Source organism: Mustela putorius, unplaced genomic scaffold (genome assembly GCF_011764305.1).
Source record: "Mustela putorius furo isolate JIRA1106 unplaced genomic scaffold, ASM1176430v1.1 tig00003875_pilon_pilon_pilon, whole genome shotgun sequence".
In the NCBI taxonomy this organism is placed as follows: Eukaryota; Metazoa; Chordata; class Mammalia; order Carnivora; family Mustelidae; genus Mustela; species Mustela putorius.
This window is the reverse complement of record NW_025422026.1, coordinates 11,091,535-11,115,417: the sequence shown is the minus strand read 5'-3', so window position 1 is coordinate 11,115,417 and position 23,883 is coordinate 11,091,535. Positions and strand designations below refer to the sequence as shown.

The 23,883-nt window shown below is 48.2% G+C and overlaps 1 protein-coding gene and 1 long non-coding RNA gene across 2 annotated transcripts in view; one reads left to right on the top strand and one right to left on the bottom strand.

Annotated features, from left to right (window-relative positions):
- ST8SIA2 (ST8 alpha-N-acetyl-neuraminide alpha-2,8-sialyltransferase 2) overlaps positions 1-3,094 on the bottom strand; it is a 66,719-nt gene extending 63,625 nt beyond the window's left edge. The window contains exon 1 of the mRNA XM_013046659.2: positions 2,308-3,094. Within this exon, the coding sequence (XP_012902113.1) occupies positions 2,308-2,405 (98 nt within the window). The 5' untranslated portion in view covers positions 2,406-3,094. The remainder of the gene's footprint in view (positions 1-2,307) is intronic.
- On the top strand, positions 1,879-8,848 carry LOC106003886. The gene is made up of 3 exons (XR_001176635.2): positions 1,879-2,406; positions 5,822-6,002; positions 7,882-8,848. It is a non-coding gene; the product is annotated as an uncharacterized LOC106003886 (long non-coding RNA).
- Positions 8,849-23,883: the final 15,035 nt, after the last annotated feature.

The following is a 23,883-nucleotide window of genomic DNA, read 5'->3' as shown; positions in this document are numbered from 1 at the left end:
TTGGAACCTAGCCTCTAAGCAGACATCACACCTGTTGGGATTCTGGTCCTCTGCCCGATACCCTTTCTCCTCCAGCCATGGCAAATCCCAGATATGCCTCCCCTCCCCTTAAACAGGTGTGGGGCAGATTGGGAGTAGGGACTAGGGGAGGGAAGGAGTGGGGGAGATGTTTCAAGCCTGGGTCAAAACGGGACTAGCTGGGGATCAGCCTGAGCACAGGGACACCAGGAAGGAGGGGTGATGCCCCAGAAGATTACACATTTGACACGTCTGACAATTTTTCCCAGCGTCAGCCCAAACAGATACTCCCCTCCCCAATGAAACAGGTCCCCGGGCATAGTAGAGGAGCCCTGGGCTTTAAATATATAGGTAAAGGCCCTTCTTAGCTCTGGCCTAGGAGCTTATTCCTGGATACCCTGTTGAAATAACCTGATGTGGGGTGGTGTTGGGGGCGCTGGGGGTTCTGTAAAGCATTTGGCAGGAAAGTGAAGCATTATGTGCAAAGTGATTTCCTGATTGCATTTTAAAAATTAAAAGTCCCTGGCATGTAGAAGCTATTCAAAGTTCAGTGAGTGGATAAGCCAGGGATGCCTGAATGGGCTCTGCACTTCTTGTGTTTCTATAGCAGAACAATGGGCAGCTGCTGGTCCTTCCCTCTCACCTGTCAAGGTCAGCAAGTGGTCTGGGCCCATCAGAGCCCACAGCTGGGAGAAGGGAGGGAGAACCGAGAGGAAGGCCCTCCCCACCGGGCCATCCATCATCCAAGACTTGGCTTGCCCGCTTTCCTCTCCCACCCTGTTTTGGGGGCAAACAGCTATGGAAAGTAATGTATTTCTCTATTTCTGCGTGGGAGCACGTCACGTATTAACGGAACAGTATTTGCGAAAGTTTTCGGAGCTCATGGGGAAACCGAGGGTGAGGAAGAGGAGGAGGCTGGCAGAGGGGTTCATGAAAGGTCGTGGAGCTCACAGAAGGAATTCTTGGGCTTCTGAGATGGGGAAGGGGCCGGGAGAAAAGGAGAGGGCAGGAAGTGGCGCCTGCCCCAGGTTTGGGTCCTTAGGGCCTTGGGATCCTGTCATTTCCTTTTTGAGGGACCTGTCCGCTTAGCGGGCCCTCAACTCCAGCTGATAAAGAATGAAACAAATGGGACAAAGGAGGGGGCGCACGCGGCGCGGGCCTCGAGTAGGGCGCCAGGCTCGGCTCTAGCCCCAAGGAGAAGGGGACATTTTGCCCCCTCGGCGACCTCACCCTATCCCAGCCCTGGGCCAGGAAGCTCTCCTCAGGGCCCCTCAGAACCCTAGCTGCCTCCCCACCTGCCCGCCGCGGATTGGACGCTCTTTGTGGAGCTGAAGCAGAGAGACCCGGCGGAGCGTGCGGGGAGGCTGCCGGGCGGGGCGCGAGTCCCAGCCTCCCGTCCCGACAGCGGGTACGTCCCGCGCCGCAAGTGAGCACTCCTGGAAGTCCCGCGCCAGGGCAGGGGCTCGCGGTCCCGCCCCACCTCTGGAGAGATCGGGAGAGAAGCTGGGGCGAGACCGCGCTCCTGGGGGCCCCCGAAGACGACCCCGCGGCAACACGGACTTTCCCGAAAGGTCTCCGTCTCCGCGCTGAGAGCGCACAGGAACCCGTGGGCGCAGGGGGCGCCGTGGGGTTAGCTGAGCGTCCAAAGCCAGGCGAGGGAGAGAATCTCAGCCCAGCCCCGCGCGCTTCGCCTCTAGCGGTACCAGCCGGCGCCCCAAGGCCGGGCTCCCGGGCGGGCGGGAGGAGCGTGTGCCAGTCGGTAGGTACTGGGGACACTCCCCTTCCAGGGAGCCAGCGCAGAGCCCCCGCCCTCCGCTCCAACCCGGGGATCCCCTCCCCCAGCGCAGAGATCCCCGCGCGCCCCCTGCCCACTTTGCCAAGGCGAGAAAGCGGCCGAGCTGGAGACAAAGAAACTCCTGCCTCCTCCACTCTCGGCCCCTCCGCCCACCCCAGACACTCCCCGGCGCCCTCCCTCGACCCCGGCGACATCGTTCGCGGACACGCTAGGGAAGGGGGGTAGGGTAGGCGAGTCTGCTCCCTGACGCGGGCCAGCTGGAGGCTGCCCGTGCTCCCCGCTTGGGGACACCCCACGGCAGCCGCGCCCCCATGCTCCGCGCCCCAAACCGTCCCGGTCCCCCGGCACCGCCTCCCCGGGCCAAAACCTTCCCCCCACTTCTCCAGCTGAGCGTTAGGGGGGCGCGGCGCACACAAAGCGGGTGTGGGGGGCGGAGTACCGGGGTGGGAGAGATCCCGCCAGGGCTCTGCACGGGCCCGGGTGCAGCTATTTACCCGATTTCTTCTTCGATCTCCGAGATGTCTGCGAAGATGAGGAAGACTACGAGCAGCGTGAGCGCAGCCAGCATCCAGCTCCGGAACTGCAGCTGCATGGTGGGTTCGCGCCCGCCGGGACCCGCGCGGGCCGGCGCGAGGAGCGGGGGCTGGAGGGCGCAGCGGCAGGCGCCGGAGCCTCCGCGCGCGGCGCGCAGCGGGGCAGACACCCTGCGCTCCGGGCGAGTGCGGGCCAGCGGCGGCGGCGGCGACAGCGGTAGACAGGGGTTGCTCAGGCGCGGCGAGCCCGCTCGCTCTCTCTTCGCTTTCGCCCGCCCCTCCTCTCCCCTCCCTCCTCTTCCCCTCCCCTTCCCTTCCCCTCCCTCCTCCGCCCGGCGCGGGGCTCCGAGTGCAGTTTGACAGCTTTGCTCCGCGCCTCTGCTCGCCTCCTCCCACCCTAGTCAACTCCTAGGTCCAGCCATCCGCCTTTGCTCCTCCCGTCTGGCTTCCTTCAGTCCCTGAGGGCGCTGGGATGTGGCCAGAACCCGCCACTCCCCGCCTAGGGTGGCTGGGCTCGGGGCACCGCGGGCGTCCGGGTACCGAGCAGAGCCCCGGGAAGAGTGCGCACCGCCCGGCGTCCCCAGCCGGCTGGCAAACGCCCTCCCGCGCTCGCTCTTTGTCCAGCGCCCTCGCTTTCTCGCAAAGTTTTGGCGACACAAAGACCTACACCTGGGGACAGTCCCCAGCGCTCGGCGAGGAGGCGGTTTCAACCAGGCAGATGTTTCAGCAGTTGACGAATTAGGAGGGGTGATGGGGGAAGGGGAGGAGAGAAGAGATATCCAAGATAGGCCAACTTCAGCGGAGATGCTGATTGCAATCTGTGGGCGAGGTGCTCAGGCCCCTAGAAACCACCCCCTCCGGGCGGTCATCTTGGTCACCATTGATAGAACAGAGAGACTGGATCCGGAGAGGCTCCCTGAGTTGCCTGAGGTCGCGCAGTCTTGGCTAGAACTCTGGGCTCCTGCTGGAGCGGCTGCTCTACCCACAATGGCAGACTCAGCGTCGGCCCTGCCCAGCCTCTGCCCTGGCCCTTCTGCCTCCGGGCTGGGCTTCCCTCTCCAGCTTTTGCCCTTTTCCAGCAAAATCAGTACCCGCCCTCCCCCCACCCCGGGGTCGGGGGAGGCTCCTGTCTTGATCTAAACGCCTGCTAGAAATTATGGCTCCCACAAGGGGTAGTGCCCCCCAAGCCGAATATTTTTCGCTTCCCCAGCCTTAGACAATTTAACTGAAATTACATTCTGCACCAACCATTAGCCTGGGAAGGGCCCCATTAAGTTTTACTGGAATTAGATAATTACCTTTTTTTTTTCTTGCACTAATTGTAACAATCCTCAAATCAGGAAATGTAACTTCCCAGAACTGATCATCTGGTTTATGAAAGGGTCCTTGAGGTCGGAGTTTGGGGGAAAAGGGTCCTGTTCAAGAAGTGATATGGGGTATCCTAATGGCCTGAAAAGGACTGTGGAATGAAAGGGCCCTGGTGCAAACTGGCTGTTTCCTCCAGGACCACCCACACAGAGCCAGTTCTCACCAGGGTTGAGGAGGGGGATGTCAGTGGCTAAGTCCCTTCAGGGGCACCTTGGGGAGGTAATAGGGCTGCCCGTGCCCAGGATCCTGCCTCTTTGTGTGTAGGGAGGAGGACAGGAGGAAGTCTTCCAAGCTAGGGGAGCTGCTGGATGGCTCCTGTTGACCCTGGAAGCCAAGATAAGATCTTCCCTGTAGGAGGAGTTCCCCTTACCCTGCCTGGAGGGCAGGAGAGGGAAGCACTCCAGAGAAAGGGGGAAAGCTCTGGGCATGGGGTACAGATGTCTTTTCCCGAGAAGAGGGGTGTACCAATCCCATGACAGCACTTCATTTCTTTTCTAGCCCCTTGCAAAATCTGTGCACCTCCATGCCTACGGGGAGCTCCTCCAGAATACCACTTACTTTTCTTGGAGTGAGATTTTTGTAAGGTTGAGTACTGTCTCCCGGTCCATTAGAGGTGTTGGATGTCTGTCTCCCGGTCCATTAGAGGTGGTAACGGGCATCAAAGGAGGGTTTACCATCAATGTGGCTGGCCACATGGCTTAACCATCACATCTCCAAGTTTTCTGAGTGCCTTGATCTTTCCCTTGTCCTACTTCATGGGTGGTTAAGGAGTGGTAGAATTGTATTTGTTGTTTTTCTGAATGGTTGTGATATCTGAACAGAGAGAGGTTAAGAACAGGGTGCACCTGTTACACTGCTCCATATTTCAATCGTTCATTCATCGATTCCATTACTCAACATGTTTGTTGAGCACTTACCCTGTGCTAGACATTCTGTGCTTGGGGCTAGAGCTACAAAGAGAGGAGAGAGAGAGAGAGAGAGAGAGAGAGAGAAGGGAAGAGAGGGAAAGAGAGAAGCATTTCCTGCCCTCTAGTGGCTCATGGTTTAGAAGGAAGACATGTAATTATGATACGGGATGTGAGCAAGCTACAGTACAGCTATGGTCTCCCGAATAGCTTATAATTGATTAATAAGACCACACAAGAGAGCAGCAAGAAACGAGCTGGCCTGTCTCTTTGCTGCTCTCTGCTTCTCTACCAGCTCTTACTGTGGCCATCACGGAGAGACTGCTCTCATCCTAAGCTCATCAAAATTGCTACTGTTACAACAGAGTGTATCCATCTCCTTTTAGGTGACCCAGTGGTCATCCCAGGCTCAGAGTCTCCCTTCTTTGGACTCACTTGAGAAGAGTCATTTTGAGCGGACAGGAAACGTGGAAGCTGTTGAACCCGTCCATCCCTTCTACAGAAATCCTTGTAACCAGACCCCCATAGAGCAAATCCATCAAGTACACCTGCTGGGAGAGAGTGAGCTTTGTAACATGTAATCCTTGCACTGAGAGCCACTGAGATGGGCTTTTACTTGGAGAGTGGTAGGGACTCTCGTGAAAGTTGACCACAGGACACTGTCTGGAAACAGCACTTGCATCTGCTTCCACATGGGCCAGCTCCTTTTTATGGTGGTCTGTGCACGCCACTGCCTCGAGGTTGTCTGTGAAAACCAAGTTTGTTCCTGGGGTCTGGAAAGAGGGAAGATGATTGAATTGGCAGCAAGTGTCACGTCTGCTGATGCTGTGTAAATGGACACGTGGACACACACTTGGCTCAGCCCCCCAGGTCCCTCCACTCTTCCTGTCCTTTCTATTCAAACAAGTCCCTTTTCCTGCGTTGGTCTTTCTAAGAAACAGTAATCGCTTCTTTAGGTTACATTATTGAGTATTTGGGTTAAAATACAAGAGTTATATGGGAGTGGCAGCAAATTACAAGTCATTACCACCCATTAACATTTTAACTCAAATTAATAGAGTAGATTAGCTATTCAGGCGACTGACATGGCTCTGGGAGGTTCATATGAATGGGGTGGGAGGAGCAGGGAACTCTGCAGGGCCCAGAATCAGGCAGCCCTTCCTTATCTCTGACTCTGACTAAAGGTGTGCTTCTCCTTCCAGCTGCTGACCTCAAGAGTGGGGACCCCCACCCAGAATTGAAATTCCTGAAAACCCAAAAACCATATGTATCATTTACACATCAACTAACCTCTCCACGCTTCTCGCCCCAGATACGGAGTGTTTTCATCTGAACTGCTTCTTGGGGGGTGATAAAGACTTCTCTTGGCAATCCTTTACACAGGTACCATCATCTTCGTCTTACTATGGAGGAAACTGAGACTCAGAAGGGTCTCCATTGCCCAAGATACCTCTGTGGGCAGAAAGGGAATTTTAAGGCAGGTGGCCCCTTCTGAGCCTTGGGGACTTCTGGGATTATGCGAATGCCAAGGTCCTCTCCAGCACAGTTCTAAATGGATTTGTAAATAGGCACCACCTTTGATTTTTACTGAATCCCTTTCATTCTGGTACGCCAAGATTAGGGAAACAAATTTATCTTCACTCACTGCCCACCCTCCACCATTGGTGAGACCGTAATCGTGAATTTCAATTTTCATCTGTCCACACAGAAGAAACCAGTCCTTTTAACCCAATCTTTAAATAAAAACCTCAACAATAAATAATAATTTTTTTTTTTATCCAAAATTCTGAGACCCGGTACTGAACCACCCTTGAACTCACTTGGAAAGCCATTTAGAGTGTTTGAGAAAAAACTAGAGTGGTAACAGTTTTGCTCTATCATCATCTCTGAAGGAGGAGCTGTGGATTCTTAGTGTTGGGGGTCTTCTGGGGGGTGTGTAAAGTCACAGAGATCTTAGTTGGAATAGACTAATAGGCTATTGTATTTCTGTACCTCCCATAACTGAGAGAACCAGCCTCCCTTTTGAAATTTACACTAAATTTGAATGTTCTCACAAATGCAACATTTCCCCCTTCAAAATCAGAATCCAACGATAACAATATGGGAAAATAAATGGGCACATTTGCATTCCATTTGTAGCTTTTGTAAATAGCAAAATTGTATATTAGCTGAAGAAAGAAAAGAAATATACCCAGGCAAGTGCTGTAAATGTTTCTGGGATTATCTGCAAGAGACCTTGGGAGGGACGTGGGCATGAGCTCCATGGGGAGCTGGAAGTGATAGCAGAGGGTAGGGGGTAGAGGTTCAATTTTTTGCTGGGATTTTTCCAAATTCTTCAGCCAGGATTAGAGATGGTTTTGAACCAAAGCATGAAGTCGAGGGTCAGATGGCAGAGATAAATGAAAAGGAACGTCTTCTCATGATTCATGAACGTGCTTCAGCGAAATGACGACTGGGATCTCTGAATCAGCTCATCCAGTTTTGCCCAAACTCCAGCATGACCCTCCCCAAGACCATCTAAGGAAGCTGGCCCTGGTCAGCCTTCCCTGGCTCTCTGTCTTGTCTCGTGTCACTTTCTCTAGCCTCTGTTTGGATCATGGACCTCTGCATTCTCAGAGCTGGGGCATTGGGCAGAGAGGGTGCACCCCTGTCCCTTCACTCACTCAACCATGGCGTGTCTTGAATAAATCTAGGCACAGTTTCTGCCCTTATGGAGGTTGGAGTCCTGTGGAATTTTTACAGATGGAAAACCCTGGGACCCAGAGACCAAGAGACGGCCCACAGTTGCTAGTTTGAGAACCTAGTTTGAGAGTTTGCCAGTTTGAGAACCGAGAGCAGAATTCTGCCTCTCCTGTCTCCGAGCTGAGCTCTGTGCCAGGTTTCCCCTACCTACACTCTTCCATGTTATTTTCCATGACAGTTCAATGAAATTGAAAACTCCCAAGAGGTAGGGAGATTTATTCCTCTTCTGGTCCCACATTATTCAATGAATACATGTTCCCCCATGGTCAATTTCAAGCCACCACCATCATGTCACTGAAAGAAACACTGGGAAGCGTGTGCCCTAACCCACCATGACATGGATGTCTACCACATACGTACAACAGATGAATCATCTCAAGGGGACGGAAAAGGGTGAAAGGTAGAAAATAAAGTTAGGAAGTGAGGAGTTCTGAGCATGTTTGGCCTTTGTTTTCATAAATTTATGTTTTTGAAAGTTTGCAGGCTTTGATTTCTAATAATGGCTCTGTTTCACGATCAGCACAAGCTGCCTCCAGGGCGATACTGGTGACCACCGGCAACAAGAAGTTGGCATCGTCCCAATGAACTGGTGAGCATGCTTGGCAAAATACCATTTCTAAATGAAACTCCAGATGGGAGAGTCTCCAAAGCCATGGCAGCATTCAACAGAAAGTGAACGTGCCCGGATCCTGGCACAGCGCACTGGCCGGAAGAGAGTGGCCTGGGCCCCAAGTAGGCTCCTTGTGAAATGTCCCATTGGGAGTCCTCTTCTACATCTCCCTACCCCACATGGAGTCTTTGTGGTTGGTCATCCTCTCTTCCCAGTTCCCCCAGTCTGGTTTGACAAAGTAGACTGGAAAACCACAGAAAGATCAAGAGACAGTGAGCATTTTTGGATTAGGTAAAGCAAGTAAACCCCAAAGGCCAATGCCTTCTTCAAAACAAGTTTGTTTCTCTCTCATGTGCAAATGCCCCCAGTAGGCAGCCTGGGCTGGTTTGGCCATGGAGCTCCCTAAAGTCTTTAGGATTCAGGTCCTTCCAGCTTTCCTGTGTGCCATCCCTTTGATGAGGCCCTTTCTCATAGCTCATCACCTCCAGATTCCCAGAGGTAGAATGGAGGAAGAGATAAAAAGAAAAGAAAGTTCCGGAAGCCTATGGCACAGGGCTTTGGCTCACTCCCCTTGGTCCAGAACACTGTCCTGCGGCTACACCTCGCAGCAGGGGGCTCTGGCCTTCGGTGCGCTCAACTGAGAAGCCCATTGTGGAAGAACAGGAGGGCAGATGTGAAGGGCAACGGGCAGGCTCTGCCACAATGGGGTCGGAAAAGACCACTGCAGGGTTTTTCTCTCTGCATTAGCTCTGCCTTAAGATGATTGTGTCTTGGGCAGAAATGCCGGGTACAAGACCTGTTCGTGCAGCCGAGTTTCATACTGTCATAGTTCTCTCTCTCTCTCCATTTCTTTCTTTCTTAAGATTTTATTTATTTATTTGACAGACAGAGATCACAAGTAGGCAGAGAGGCAGGCGCAGGGTTGCAGGGGCGGTGGAGGGGGAAGCAGGTCCCTGCTGAGCAGAGAGCCCAGTGCGGGGGGGGGGGGGGGGCTCGCTCCCAGGACCTGGAGATCATCACCTGAGCGGAAGGCAGAGGCTTAACCCACTGAGCCACCCAGGCACCCCACTTCCCTGTTTCTTAGCGCCCTTTATTTTGCCACATTCTTTCCTTGTTATCACCCGAGGGAGGCATCCTAGGAGGCATGATTTGTACTAAGCAGATCTTTCTATTCTAATGCACTGACATCTGGGCCTTCCCTGACCTTGGAAACTGCTCTCCCAGGGCTGATGAATCCCAGAGAGAGTGAGGGATTTGCCAGGGAGTGTGTCTTCCATATGCAAACCAAGCCAATCCAGACCCACACCCCACCCACTTCCTGTATGGGCTCTCACTCTCTGGGCCAGTAACCCCCTGCCCTAAATCACCCCAAGGCCCTACACCAGACAACCAGGGACATCCCCTGTGCCCCAGAGCCCACAGGAATTACACAGAGTGAATCCTAAACCTGTGTATCCCGACTCGCCTCTTCCTTCCCATGACCATCAACCGGAAGCCTCTTGCTCGTGTTTTCTTCCCTCTCCTCCGCCTGCTGACTGACCCAGGAGCCTCCCCGTGTGTTCCCGTGTGGCATGGCCTGTACAACAGATTATCTTTTCAACGGCCACGGCCTCCTGATCATGGGCTTCCCTTCCCCCCAGCTGAGTTATAACAACAGCTACATTTAAAAACAAGGTTTTTAGAGCTGAACTTCGCAAACTACTTGTGATATAGGACCGGGAGTTTTTCTTTGTTTTTAAATCTCATCGACTGCAGAGTAACAGGTGTCTGACCACGTGACCAGCTGTTCGGAACTTAGCTTTTTGCGTGATCTCGACCTAGGTTCCAGTTTTCCCGATATTAAATGGAGAAGATAATAATACGTAGCTCATGAGTTTTGGTAAGAATGAACTAAGATCGTATAACTCAAGTACTCAGGAGCATGCCGGCATAAAGGAACTGTTCATTATATATGGACTTCTGCTTATTATTTAGGATAATGCAAAAATAGAAAGGATATACATATGTATATATATATAATGCAAAAGCAGTTATCTCCGGATGCTGAAATTTGGGTTGATCTTTATTTTTCTCCACACTTTTCTCCATTTTATCAATTTTCTATGATGACCATAAATTACTCTATAATCAGGGAAAAAAGAAGAAGTCATTACAATTTGTAGTGCCTATTTGCACTGCACTGAATTTTTTTTTTCTGCCAGACTTTAATATTCTTTCTTAATAACCCAAGAGAAACACACATATTTAGTAAAGAAAATTGGTTTTGCAAACAATTTCCAACCTTTCTTGGATGTTTTGTGAGCAGCTGCCCAATATTCCTGAAGAAGGAGAGCATGGTCTACAGAAATTTGCCCACTGGCGTTGGGAAGCCGCAGAGATGAGTCTCTCTCTTATGTTCTCACCTGATGTCACCCAATGGTCACCTAACGGGCTTCTCTGTTGATTGCTCTGCGTCATGGGCAAGTCCCAGCTTTTGGAGCAAAGGGGTGACTCAGAGAGATGTGTGCAGGGACAGCAAGCAGTAGCTTCACACCCACATGGCACCCTGGTCTCCCCAGCTCCAGGCGCTGAAGGGACGGACTCTCCCCTTGACCTCACTGTGGCTCAAACTCTGCCACCCATGGTTTTGTGCAGGCAGTGGTACTGAGGATACATTAAAATGAGGGGCTGAGGGGCAGACCAATATGAGGGTCATAATCAAGGGTCATAATCCTTCCTCTTCAAGTCATTACATAAAGTCCTTTGCTTTATGTAATCATCAGGTCGCTTTACTGTGCAAAGCTCTCTTTGAGAATAATGACCCTCACCTTGAAGTCAGCTCTGTGACCACTTCATATTTTAGAATATCCACCCGCCTGGGGCGCCTGGGTGGCTCAGTGGGTTAAAGCCTCTGCCTTCGGCTCAGGTCATGATCCCAGGGTCCTGGGATCGAGGCCCGCATCGGGTTCTCTGCTCTTTGGGAAGCCTGCTTCCTCCTCTCTCTCTGCCTACTTGTGATCTCTGTCTGTCAAAAAAAAAAAAAATCATATTAAAAAATGGGCAGAAGATATGAACAGAGACTTCTCCAATGAAGACATACAAATGTCTATCAGACACATGAAAAAACGTTCATCATCACTAGCCATCAGGGAGATTCAATTTGAAACCACATTGAGATATCACCTTACACCAGTTAGAATGGCCAAAATTAACAAGACAGGAAACAACATGGGTTGAAGGGGATGTGGAGAAAGGGGAACCCTCTTACACTGTTGGTGGGAATGCAGGTTGGTGCAGCCTCTTTGGAGAACAGTGTGGAGATTCCTCAAGAAATTAAAAATAGAACTTCCATATGACCCTGCAATTGCACTCCTGGGTATTTATACCAAAAATACAGATGTAGTGACAAGAAGGGCCATCTGTACCCCAATGTTTATAGCAGCAATGGCCACGGTCGCCAAACTCTGGAAAGAACCAAGATGCCCTTCAACAGACGAATGGATAAGGAAGATGTGGTCCATATACACTATGGAGTATTATGCCTCCATCAGAAAGGACGAATACCCAACTTTTGTAGCAACATGGAAGGGACTAGAAGAGATTATGCTGAGTGAAATAAGCCAAGCAGAGAGAGTCAACTATCATATGGTTTCACTTATTTGTGGAGCATAACAAATAGCATGGAGGACATGGGGAGATGGAGAGGAGAAGGGAGTTGGGGGAAATTGGAAGGGGAGGTGAATCATGAGAGACTATGGACTCTGAAAAACAATCTGAGGGGTTTGAAGTGGGGGGGGTGGGAGGTTGGGGTATCAGGTGGTGGGTATTATAGAGGGCACGGATTGCATGGAGCACTGGGTGTGGTGAAAAAATAATGAATACTGTTACACTGAAAATAAATAAATTTAATTAAAAAAAAAAGAATATCCACCCCCCCCTTTTTTTTGGTGGGAGGAAATTTATTGAAATGAAAAAGAAGGTAATAATTTGTTTCCCTAGACAGTTTTTTTAAAAATCCAAACTATAAAATCCAAATTGTTTCAAACTCTTTCAGATTCTAAGAAGGCATTATTACTACCTAACATTTATCATAGTTAACATTTTGAAGGGAGAAGGAGATGATCTTTATGACCTAGCACCGTTGCATGTTTTTTGTTTACAAATATTTTGGGGGGAGCATTGGGATCTTGCATGTAACTAAAGCTTAGGGGCGCCCGGGTGGCTCCGTCGGTCAAGTGTCAGGCTCTAGATTTTGGCTCAGGTCATGATCTCAGGGTCATGAGATTGAGCCCCGAGTCAGCCTCCACACTGGGTGTGGAACCTGCTTAAGATTCTCTCCCTCCCTCTCCCTACCTCCCCTTCCTTCTCTCCTCCTCTCTAAATAAAATAAAATAAAAATAAAAAATAACTAAAGCTCAGAGTAAATGTTTACCAACAGGGAGATAATGTTGACAATTCCCCATGATTATGGAGATTCATGGCTGCGTACTGGCCTTTGGATCAACATATTATTGGTAATAGCCATGATTTATTTGTTTCCAAGACCTAGATCAGTAACCGAACCCCAGTTATAGATTTGATCCAAGGGAGGAAACACCGTCCATTTTGCAGGTCTCTGGAAATTCACTGAGATGACAGATAAGTGCTGGGTCACCCTTTCGGTCGGAAAGCAGGTTTTTTTTTTTTTTTTTTTTTTAAAGATTTTATTTATTTTGACAGATAGAAATCACAGGGAGGCAGAGAGGCAGAGAAAGAGGAAAGGAAGCAGGCTCCCTGCTGAGCAGAGAGCCCAATGCGGGGCTCAATCCCCGGACCCCGGGATCATGACCTGAGCCAAAGGCAGAAGCTTTAACCCACTGAGCCACCCAGGTGCCCCCGGAAAGCAGTTTAATAAATTTTCCTGAGTGGCCCTGGGAGCAGCCGTGGCCTCCAGTCATGTGACATCATGAGAGGTAGACAGGCCACATAACAGCAACCCCCTGAGCATTTAAGTTACTCACATACTGAGTCAGAAAACCACTGTGTGATTTTCCCAATACAGCAGAACATAGGTCCAAGAGGGATTAGGAAGCTTGATCTTTCAGTTTTATTCCAAAAGGAAACTGCCAGGGTCTCAGATCCAGAAAGGCCCCATAGTGGGTTATTACACTTCTCTAAGTGCCCATAAGATCCTCGGCCAAATTTTACCGGAGGGACCCACTGGCTCCCATGCACCGATTCAGCTGTGTGTATGGATCGTGGTTCTTGCGTCCGTAGGGAGGTCAAAAAGGCACGGTCGACAACAGGACTCTGAACACTGTCTTGACAATGTCCTTCCTTTCCTCTCAGTCTCTGTGTGAATAATCCCCAGTTTGGACCATTCAAGATGAGTCCTCTAGTACTTACTTTGTAATTTAAAAACTTGGAAGGTTTCTAAGGGACTTCATCTGGCTTGTTCTCGGGACCTCTCCCATTTCCAGTGCTGTCCTTCTCCCTTTCCACCTGAATTGCCCACTTCCTGACTCTCGGGCGTTTCAGGAAGATTTTGCGTTCTGTAGCGAGGCTCATGTCAAAAGATAATATTCTCGGGGTGCCTGGGTGGCTCAGTGGGTTGAAGCCTCTGCCTTTGGCTCAGGTCATGATCCCAGGGTCCTGGGATCGAGCCCCGCATCAGGCTCTCTGCTCAGCAGGAAGCCTGCCTCCTCCTTTCTCTCTGCCTGCCTCTCTGCCTACTTGTGATCTCTGTCTGTCAAATAAAGAAATAAAATCTTTTTTTAAAAAAAGATAATATTCTCTTATGGTTCCAGGCCCCGTAAAGGGGAACACATATTCCCCTTCCCTTTCTTCCTTCCTATTCACCAGCCTCGGGGAGGGGTCAGTGCCCTTCCTGCAGGACGAGCGTCCCACCGCTCAGACTACAGCTGGACCCTGGCCGAGGTGTGCCCACAAACAAGGAACCAAAACAACACAGCATTTATTTCAAGATCCATTAGGGGCTCACATGGCATGAGGAAACAGAACGGGAAAGATGAAACTGGCAAGAAAAGAACTTCTATTCTCTGTTTCTAGAATGGAATTGACCACAAATAATGATGGGGTGGAAATCATTCAGCAGCATCTACTTTAAAGGTGAACAAATTTAAAAATTACACCAAACACACATTTTTGTTGTCATTACCGAAGCATACTTTAAAAAAGAAAAAAAAAAGGATAATTGCCACTTTGTTCTTTATTATTTTTCCTCACTGGCACATGACCTGCGGGGATCCAGGACTGGAGCGCCCAGCTAGCCATTGTGAGAGTCAGCAACCCCCCCCCCCCAAAGCAGGAATTACCCTTCCAAGGTGGCTGCATCCATTTGAACGGATAAACTCTTAAGTATCAATAATATTGATGATTCATCATGATTTGCTAGATAATAGAAAACCGTTTTACCGTCTCGCTTTCAGAAGCCAGTAAAGAGAAGGCTTCCATAGGGAGTGGTTAACCACTCAAAAGTGATCCTTGTCCGCTGACAAAATACAATAGAAAAGGTATTTTGAGAGCCGTGGAGAGGAGTATAGTTTTGATATTTGTAAAATAGTCTTCGCAGAATCAATCCTTCCTGTGCTTTCATACAACTTGGGAATTTGTGGGCCATTTGTCAAAAAGAGGAATCTTTCTCTCGCTTTCTGCATCATTTGATTTCTTGCAGGGGGTCGATATCGGGTGTATTCAAGCCCACTACCCAGGTGGTGTTCTTCCCCTGGTTTTGTTGTCCTGTTGCAACACCGGAGACGGGCCACCAGGTGGCACTGTGCTAGACGAGGGTCTCCAAAATGAAGCGCCATGACAAGGCTGAGCCTGTGCCGTGTAGACGCGGGGCCAGGGAGGGTGAGAGAGAAATAGAATGAGAACAGAGAAAGGACACAATCACGCAGAGGACGCAAATCTTGTATTTTGCTTATTGACCTGTGTTAGACCCATGGAAGCCAGCTCCCATCAGCCAGTTTCAAGCATGTAACTGGAGTTGAGATTAAGAAGTAGACACGCTCATGGTTCACCTCCCCTTCCAATTTCCCTCAACTCCCTTCTCCTCTCCATCTCCCCTTGTCCTCCATGTAATTTGTTATGCCCCACAAATAAGTGAAACCATATGATAATTGACTCCAGACTATAGACTCTGAAAAACAATCTGAGGGTTTGAAGGTTTTGATGAGGTTTTTGAAGGGGAGGTTGGGGGAACCAAGTGGTGGGTATTAGGGAGGGCATGGATTGCATGGAGCACTGGGCGTGGTGCAAAAACAATGAATACTGCTATGCTGAAAAGAAATAATAATAAAAAAAAAGAAGTAGACACACTATTTCGGGGTGTTGAAAGCTATCAGTATTCAAAGCCAATGAAACGGAGGATGGACATGAATCACCAGAAACTGGTTGGATGATCCCAGTTATCTCTGCAGAGGGGTTCTTTTCTTAATGCCTCTTCTAGCCTTGGTGAAGAAAGGAAATTTGAGCAGTTCTTCAGATAATCAATAATGGAAATCAATGATAGATGGACACATTGCATGATCAGTGAAAATCAATAACTGATCAACAGCTTGCCCTGTCCCTGATTTGGGCACAACTACAGTCGATGTGCATTTCTAGCTGTTTAAGTTGGTGAGAAAAAATGAAGTGTTTCCACTTCCCCAGCTATCCTTACATATTAATTAGACCAAGAATCAGCCTTTCTCTCCCTGCCCCCCCCCCCCGGGCAGGTATATAAAATAGAAAATCCACTTCCTTGGGGATGGAGGAAGAGCGTGATACTCGTACAGCATCTGTGTCCTCACAGCTCACTCAGGGGCTAGGAGGCACTATTCAGTACCTTCCCTTTAGGAGTCCAGCACTCTACCCAGTGCCCTGATAGGAAGAAATAGACGCTGGAGATTTTCCCCCAGAGTCTTTGGAAAAGATCCCTGATGCACGAATGAGGTGATGCTTGTCACATGTCGCACAGATACAGCTGCACCCAACCCCTCATTAACTTAATGGATTCATATAGTCAGTCCCCCAGGGATGTGGAGTTGAAGCGACTCCGATTCACGGCAAGTGTGGGAGTATTTATAAGTGTATCTCTCCCACTGCTCCCAGGTTCTGAAAGCGGGTGAGCTCTGCTCCTGCAGCAGATAAGAAGGAAATGAACACTGTACCCAAAAGCTGTCATCATTTGTTCATTCATTTATGCTTTTTATGACACCGAGTTTGCTTCCCAAGAAGAGAAAGCTTATTAATTTTTGTGCCCTTTGTCCATCTTGCAGTACCTACTGGCCCATTTTGTATGATACCTTTTTTTTTTTTGTAGTAAAGATATATTGCTTTAGGGTCACCTGTATGAGGCAATTGACTTTGCTTATTAGGCAATGCTTTTTTTCCCCCATGTTCAGAGGTAATAACTGTTCTCCACTAACTTTCTCTCAAGTGTAAATCATGGATCATAAACTCACAGCTCAAGTTTAATCAGAGGCTCCCAAATATTTTCTTGGACCAGCAAAGTGTTTAAAAATATTTCTGATGGGTGTCTGAGTGGTTCAGTGGGTTAAGCCTCTGCCTTCGGCTCAGGTCATGATCTCAGGGTCCTGGGATCAAGCCCCACGTGGGGCTCTCTGCTCAGTAGGAAGCCTGCTTGCCCCCTCTCTCTCCCTCTCTGCCAACTTGTGATCTCTGTCTGTCAAATAAACAAATAAAACCTTTAACAAAAAAATTTTTTTAGTCTGGAAATCTTTGGGGGACCACAGACTCCCCAGCTCTCAACAGGCTCCACCATACATTTTCTATCTAGTCTGATTCATATACTTGTGATCCCTGCCTGGCTCTAAGGGCATCTTGGAACTGATTCCATGTGAAGCCCATACTATTGGGAAAAAGAACCCAGAATGTGCATACTTTACTGATGATGGGTCAGCCCCTTCTCATATAGTAGATTTTCAATAAGTGGGGAGATTCCCATATACTGTTCACAAGAGGGCAGATTGGAACAACTTCTCTGGAGGTCAGTTTAGAGATATACAGAAGCCCTGTCAGAGGAGACACTTGTTCTGTAAGATGAATTAGTGGTCCATGAGAATAGAAGTATGCAGACCCGTGGAGGCCTGCTTCTCCTGCACAGCCCTCATGCTCTGGGAGCCGTTAGTGGTATGAGTTACAGAGACGAATGGTGGCCTCTTGTTAGCCAAACAAGTCCATTAATTGCAGTTGGAAACATTTTATAAAGTAAGAGAAGTCTTTAAAAAGCACATGCCCTCAACCCAATAATTCTGCCCATCTTTGGAAATTTTTTCCTAAGGAAATACATAAATGAATGTGGACATGTCTGGATACAAAGGTGTTTATAACAAGGTCATTTATAGAAATGAAGTATTGAGAACAACCCAATGGCTAGCAGTAGGCTTTTGTGAAAAAAATCATGTGATAGCTATGCTGTGGAGTACCACATGGTCATTAACCATCATAACTTGGTGCTATTTGTGTATGCAGAAATTGGTTTGCATGTTAGGAAGTTGGAGATTATAAAACAATATGATTCCACGTTGCAAACATTAACACGCACATATTTGCATGGTCCGGTGGGTGTCCTCCAAGATGGCGCCCAGGGACGTCTGCCTCCTCGAATTCACAGCCTTGTATAACCCTTCTGCAGTGAGTAACTTGTTTCAACCTGCAGAATCCAGCAACACTGAGGGGAGGTCAGTTCCATGATTAGGTCACAAAAGGTTGTGACTTTCATCTTGCTTTTGGGCTCTGTTGCTTTTCTGTCTTGTTCATGTTGATGAAGGCAACCAGTATGTCAGAAAGGCCCACCTGTCAGGGAAGGGCCCCTAGCTCCAGCCAGTGGAGAACTGAGGCCCTCAGTCCAATAGCCCACAGGGAACTGAATCTTGCCAACAACCATTGAGCAAACTTCTCCTGTTGAGCCCCTTAGGTGAGACCCCACTCCGGACAACATTTTGATTGCAGCTTGTGGGAGACGCTAAAAAAAGAGCTGTGCCTAGATTCCTGACCCATAGAAACTGTGAGATAATAAATGCGTGTTGTTTTGAGCTGTTGCACTTGTCATAATTTGTTACGTAACAATAGATAGCTAATACCCAGGGCGGGATATCTGGAGGTATATACAGGAGAGTAGTGGATGTCAGGATGTCTGGATGGCATAAATGTAGCATTCTTAAAATGTTTGGGGACTACACATCACTTAGATGAAGTACTGGCAGGCTTTTATATTTTATTCTGATGAAAACGTTGAGATTTTGACACTGTCATTGAGTAAACAGAAGGGTGACTTAACAGTTTACAATTTATTTGGCTGATTTCATATACTTATGACAGAGCTATCATGTCTCTGAGACACACTCTGTATTTATGGTTGGGACTACAATTTGGGGTGACTTTAATTCATCTTTCCCCCTTCTCTTTGCTGCAGGTTGGGTTCTCTGAAACAGAGTTTGGGTTGCAAGATGTTTATTAGGGATCAACACCTGTGAAAGGAGGAGGGGGAGAAGGATTGGGCAGAAAGTGATTTGAACTGCAGTGCAAGCCAATACTGCCTCATCTCACCAGGATGGTGCAGGGGTGGAGGGACTCTGGAGCAAATACCGTCTAGGAGATGTGTCTTGAATGGGGTTGAAATGGCAAAGCTTCTATAGCCCCACTTGCTGAGCTGTTGGATGCAGGCTGCCCCCAAGAGGGGGTGGCTTCTGCTTGGTGACTCTCTGCCCGTGACACAGACCTGGAAGGAGCTGTCACTGGAGGCTGCTGACTGCACCTTCCACACTGGACACCATGTCCTTCCTTGAATGGGATTCTGGGTAGCTCATTTGCCTGTGAACCACCATGGAAAAGAGGTAAAGGAAGCCAGGCTGGGCTGGTAGTAAGGGGTGGGGACTGCCATGTGGGCCTAACAAAAGCTTGGCCAACCACATGGAGAACCCTTGGCCATATTTGGCCAATCAGAGTTTTTCCCCATTGAGTGGAAAATGCTGGATGTTTATACTCCCCACAGTGGGTCATTGGATGTGCTGCCCTAAGAAAGGCATGCCCTTGGCTAAGAAAGGCATGTCACTTTCTGCAGCTGAGAAAGCTTGGAGGAGCTGGTAACTAGAAATTGTCCTGTGACAGCACTTTCCGTAGCTGCAACAGGTCCTCTCTTTCATAGGGACCTTGGAGGTGGCTCTGGGACCATGGTCCTCTCTTTGTATTACTCAGATCCACTTCTTCATGTACATTCTCAAGATCCCAGTGTGCTCCTCTTTTCCTGTGGGAAATGTAGGAGAAGATTAGAAAGACCTGTAGCAGCTGGTCTTGGGGCCCACCTGGAGCTCATTGTTCTCTAGACTTCCTTCACCATCAGCTAGCACCTCTGCTAGTCTCGATGGCTTACCTACCACAGTGACCGAGAGGTCTGAGTCCTTCATCACAGTGCCTTCCTCAGGTCAGGGTCATGCACTTATCCTCTCACTTTCCCATTTGGAAGGGAGGGAGGACCGACTGAGAGGCACCAAGCAGATCACCTGGAGCTTTACCTCTCCTCACATTCAGGGACAGTTTTCTCTGTTGAGATGGTGATTCCTTGCTTCGGCAGGATGTTTCTGGATGGAAAGAGTTTGAAGCGCCCCTATGGTGACCACAGCTTATAAATCAATGAGTTTCTTGCTCTGGCTCTGGCAAAAGTGTGCCCCCCTCCTTAGGAAACCGTTCCTCTAACGCTGCGGAACCCAGTTATATGGAGGGAAAACACAAATCACAAATTTCTCCAGGGGGAGGGATGTTAAATAAGGTCATTCCTGCTTCCATCTTTTGGTTCTCAGACCCGTGCATTGTTTCCATTGGGCAGACAGTGCCATATACAGGTCTCTAATTCAATGTGCATCCTGCATCCTGGAGAATGGTACCCCATCCTTGGGGAATATTGCATCCAAGGGTGTTTCAGTGGGAACTTCAGAAGCCATTCCATTGCTCTATAAGTCTGGCAGCTTCTGGGTGGGGCATTATGTAGTATAAGCCAACTTCCTCACCTCCTTTGCTGCAAAGTATGTCTCTTAGGATGCAATGTTATGTAAGATCTTACATTGGTGGATCAAACATTTTAAGCCTCTGGAAAGTGGCGCTGGCCAAGGACAGATGGGCAGGAAAGGCAAATTCATATTTGAAATATATATCTATTCCTCCAAAAAGGAACCTCTAGCTCTTCCGGATGGGAAGAATTGAAGGGGCCAGCTGTATTCCTTAAAGTTTGCTGCCATATTAGGCACTCAGGGTTTTCTCTGTGTCTGGAAAATGGATTCTCAGAAACAGCCGTGGTTTACTAGCTTTGGTAAGTGGGATCCCATGCTGTTGGGACCGTGCATAGCATTCACCCCTCTCTCTGTGGCCACTCTATTCATGTGACCAATAACCTAGGGTGGAGGATTCAAATGCCTGAGTCATTTTGTCCCGGTGGCTATTTTGTGCCTCATCCATTGTGGATGCTCACTGGTAGATATTAACATTTGATATAAAGATCTTCACACCTTATGCCCACTGCCATATGTCCATCCGTATGCCACTACCCAAATCTCTCTGTTTTTAATCTCCAGATCTTCCTGTCCAGACTCTTGACTGTCCAGCCAGACTAGTCACATTAGCCATGAGCCATATATATATTCTCACCTTTGGTCATTTCTCCTTCCGTGCAAAGTAGACAATGAAGTGAAAGGCTGGATGTGCCATCCATTTTTGGCTTGCACTCACATACCAAGCTGTCTTAACTCAGGCTATTACAACAAAATACTGTGAACTCTGTAGCTTAAACAATAGACACTTATTTTCTCATATATTCAGTTCTTGCTGAGGGCTCTCTTCCTGGCTTTTAGACAGCTGCCTTCACTCTCTATCCTCACTTGGCAGAGAGAGAGACTTTTGCTTCTTCCTCCCCTTAAGGACACTTATCCCATCACAATGGCCCTACCCTCATGACCCATCTAAACTCAATTACTTCCCAAAGACTCCTCCCACCCCATACTATCACGCTGGGGGTTAAGGCTTCAACATATGCATTTTGAGGGAACACAAGCATGTAGCCCATAGAAGCAATCCATCTATAAGCCAAGGTTTGGCTTTTTCTTTCTTTAGCTAGCCATCCATGGTTCTGACATAGCTGTGGGCATGGGCTGAGGGAGAAATCATGGACATGTGGGCTCTCTGTTCACGTAGCTTGCTTGTGCCCCCCTGAACACATTGTTGTGCAGTAGTATCCTTTTCCATTTTATGATGGATTGCTACTGGGCCCACCCAACCTTAGGATATGGCAGTTCTGATAGGCTTAGTCATAATAGAAAGTTCTGGACTCATGGTCACCTGTGATGTTTCCATGGTCAGGTGCTTTATCTCTGTTAGTAGCTGTTGTCAAAAGGTATACAGTTCTCCACTGTAGATACCAAAGCCTTGCCCAAATCCTAGGGATCTGAACTGTGGTTCTTTAACTGGAATATACCATCTGATTCACACAGTAACTTTCCCCGCCATCAATAACTCCGTATTACAGGTTCTTCTGGGTCATGTGGCAGAAATAGCAATGTGCTTTCACTATAGACTAGCCCAGGCTCTGGGCTCCTCTCAAAGTATACAGTGTTCAATTTACCCAGTATATAGGCTGGAATAGTGCTACAAGATGTGGAATATGATACACCCAGAACTTGGTGAAGCTTACTAGGCACTGTGTTTCCTTCCTTCTTCAAGCCTGGAGATATAAAATGTAATCTTTTATCTTTGACTTGGAAGATATCTTGGCATATCCCTGAGCACTGTAACCCTACAAATTGTATTGATGTAGCAGGCCCTGTTTAGGCACAGTTTACCTTCCACTATTAGGACCATGTGTCATACCAACTCATCCAGTGTGCTAGCCAACTCTTTATTATCTGGCCCAATTATCACAATGTAATCAATGTAGAAGATAGATGTGGTGCTCTGTGGGATGTCCAAATCATCCATATCCCTTTTATCAAGAGGGTTCCTCTATCCCTGAAACAGAACTATGAATTTATATTGTTTCCCATTCCCTGTGAATGCAAACTGTTTCAGTTTCTCTTTTCACACCATGCACCTGAGGCCATGTTTATTTGCCCTAACCAAGACGGTACATCTGACATAACAGCTGCTATTAGGGCTATTTATTGATTGAGTTTGTGGTAGTTTATTGTCATTTTTCAGGATCCATTTGGTTTTCGCCAGAGGCCAGATTGATGAATTCATCTGAGGTATAATGGGTATTGCATTCCCTGCAATCCTAAAATGGGGACTTAGCAAAGCTTTAAAGCACCAAATAATAAATATTTTATGCTTTGTGGCCACATAATCTCTGTTATAACTGTTTAACACTATCGCTGTAGTACAAAAACAGCCACAGACAATGTATAAACACATGAGCGTGGCTATGTTCCAATAAAACTTTATTGAGAGAAACACGTGGTGGGTGGGGTTTGGCCCGTGGGCTGTAATTTGCCAATCCCAGCTTCAGGTCTTTAAGAGTGTCACTAATTTCTACCATCCTAAAGAAAGATTTGCTATCTTGTGTTGGAGAAGGAGGATGTGTCAAGTCATGCAGTCAAGCAGTTCCTAAAATTTGCTTTCTCCATTTCCATAAATTTGGTAAGAGAAGAAGGAGGCATAAAGAATTTAGACAATCTATTAATCATGGCACAATATGTTTGCATAAATTACCATTATCCCCCAAGTTCCATGGGGGTGACGTGGGCTGGGCTTAGTGGTTGCTGTACACGCAGGTCTGGTCACAGCTAAGAAACACTGAGCTTAGGAGAGGCTAAATCTTATAATGGTTGCTGGCAAACATGCCCATCCTTCTCTCCAGAAAAAGATTAGACTTACTATCCTGGAAGGTAAGAAAATCCTCTCCTGGGAGGAGGGAGAACTTTATTATCCTGGAATGTTTCCTAGGATTTCTATCTTTAGGGAGACACTCTTTCTAGCTCTGAAGGCTGTCTGTTATAGAAACATTTTTTTTGCAGGGCCTTTGGCTCAAAGGATGAGCAGAAATGCCAGAATTATGGAGAATTACCTCCAAACAAGGATACTGTTCCAGAGGCTTCCGTTTGGTATTCCCTACTATGCTAGTTCTCACCCCATAGATCAAGAACCCAATATGGGGGTTGCATCCATTCCTGAGTATGTAAACCCTAAATATGCATTTGGGTTCCAGAAGTGACTACTACAAGGGCTCATGGACCCAGAGGATCTACCATAAGCCAGAACTCAGCCAGACCTCCACTTATTACCTGACCCTCATGTGCTCCCCATGCTAACAGAGCATGTGAGGTTAGTGATGTTTTAGGTTTATGAGTGTCAGTGCTAATTCAGTCCTCCAAACATTAGAGTATTCCCTCCCCCCTGGTGTTTAGCTGTGTAAGTTAATAGCTGTAGGTCCCTTAGGAAGGACTGGAGTAGGTATACTATATAAATCCAGGAGAGTCAACAGATATTCTAAGGAAGTCTCAAAGAAGATACTATTTTCTAAGACCAATGGTGAGGGGGCACCAGCATCACTAGAAAGTTCAGTGGTGTCACTCCTCTATAAGCTGGGCTTGTGGTAAGGGGAGCTGTCAGTGAACTGGGCACACTGAGAGCAATGGGGATGATAGAGATGGGAATAATGGAGACCAGGTGGGGACATTTATCATGATGAGAACCAGTGCAGGAGTGGCATCCAAGAGGTTTGACCACAGAAAATTCAGAACTTTATGGAGACAGGTAATAGAACACAATGGCACTAGAGATGAAATATGTGGACTCCAAGCAGGATGATCCTAAGCCGTACAGCCAGAGGAATCCAAGGATGGATGAGCAGAAGGCTGGGGACCATCACCTCAATAAGATATTACACCTCCTTACTTATATTCTTGGTTTCATTGAGTTTCAGATTGAAGAGGTGCCCGAGTCCCA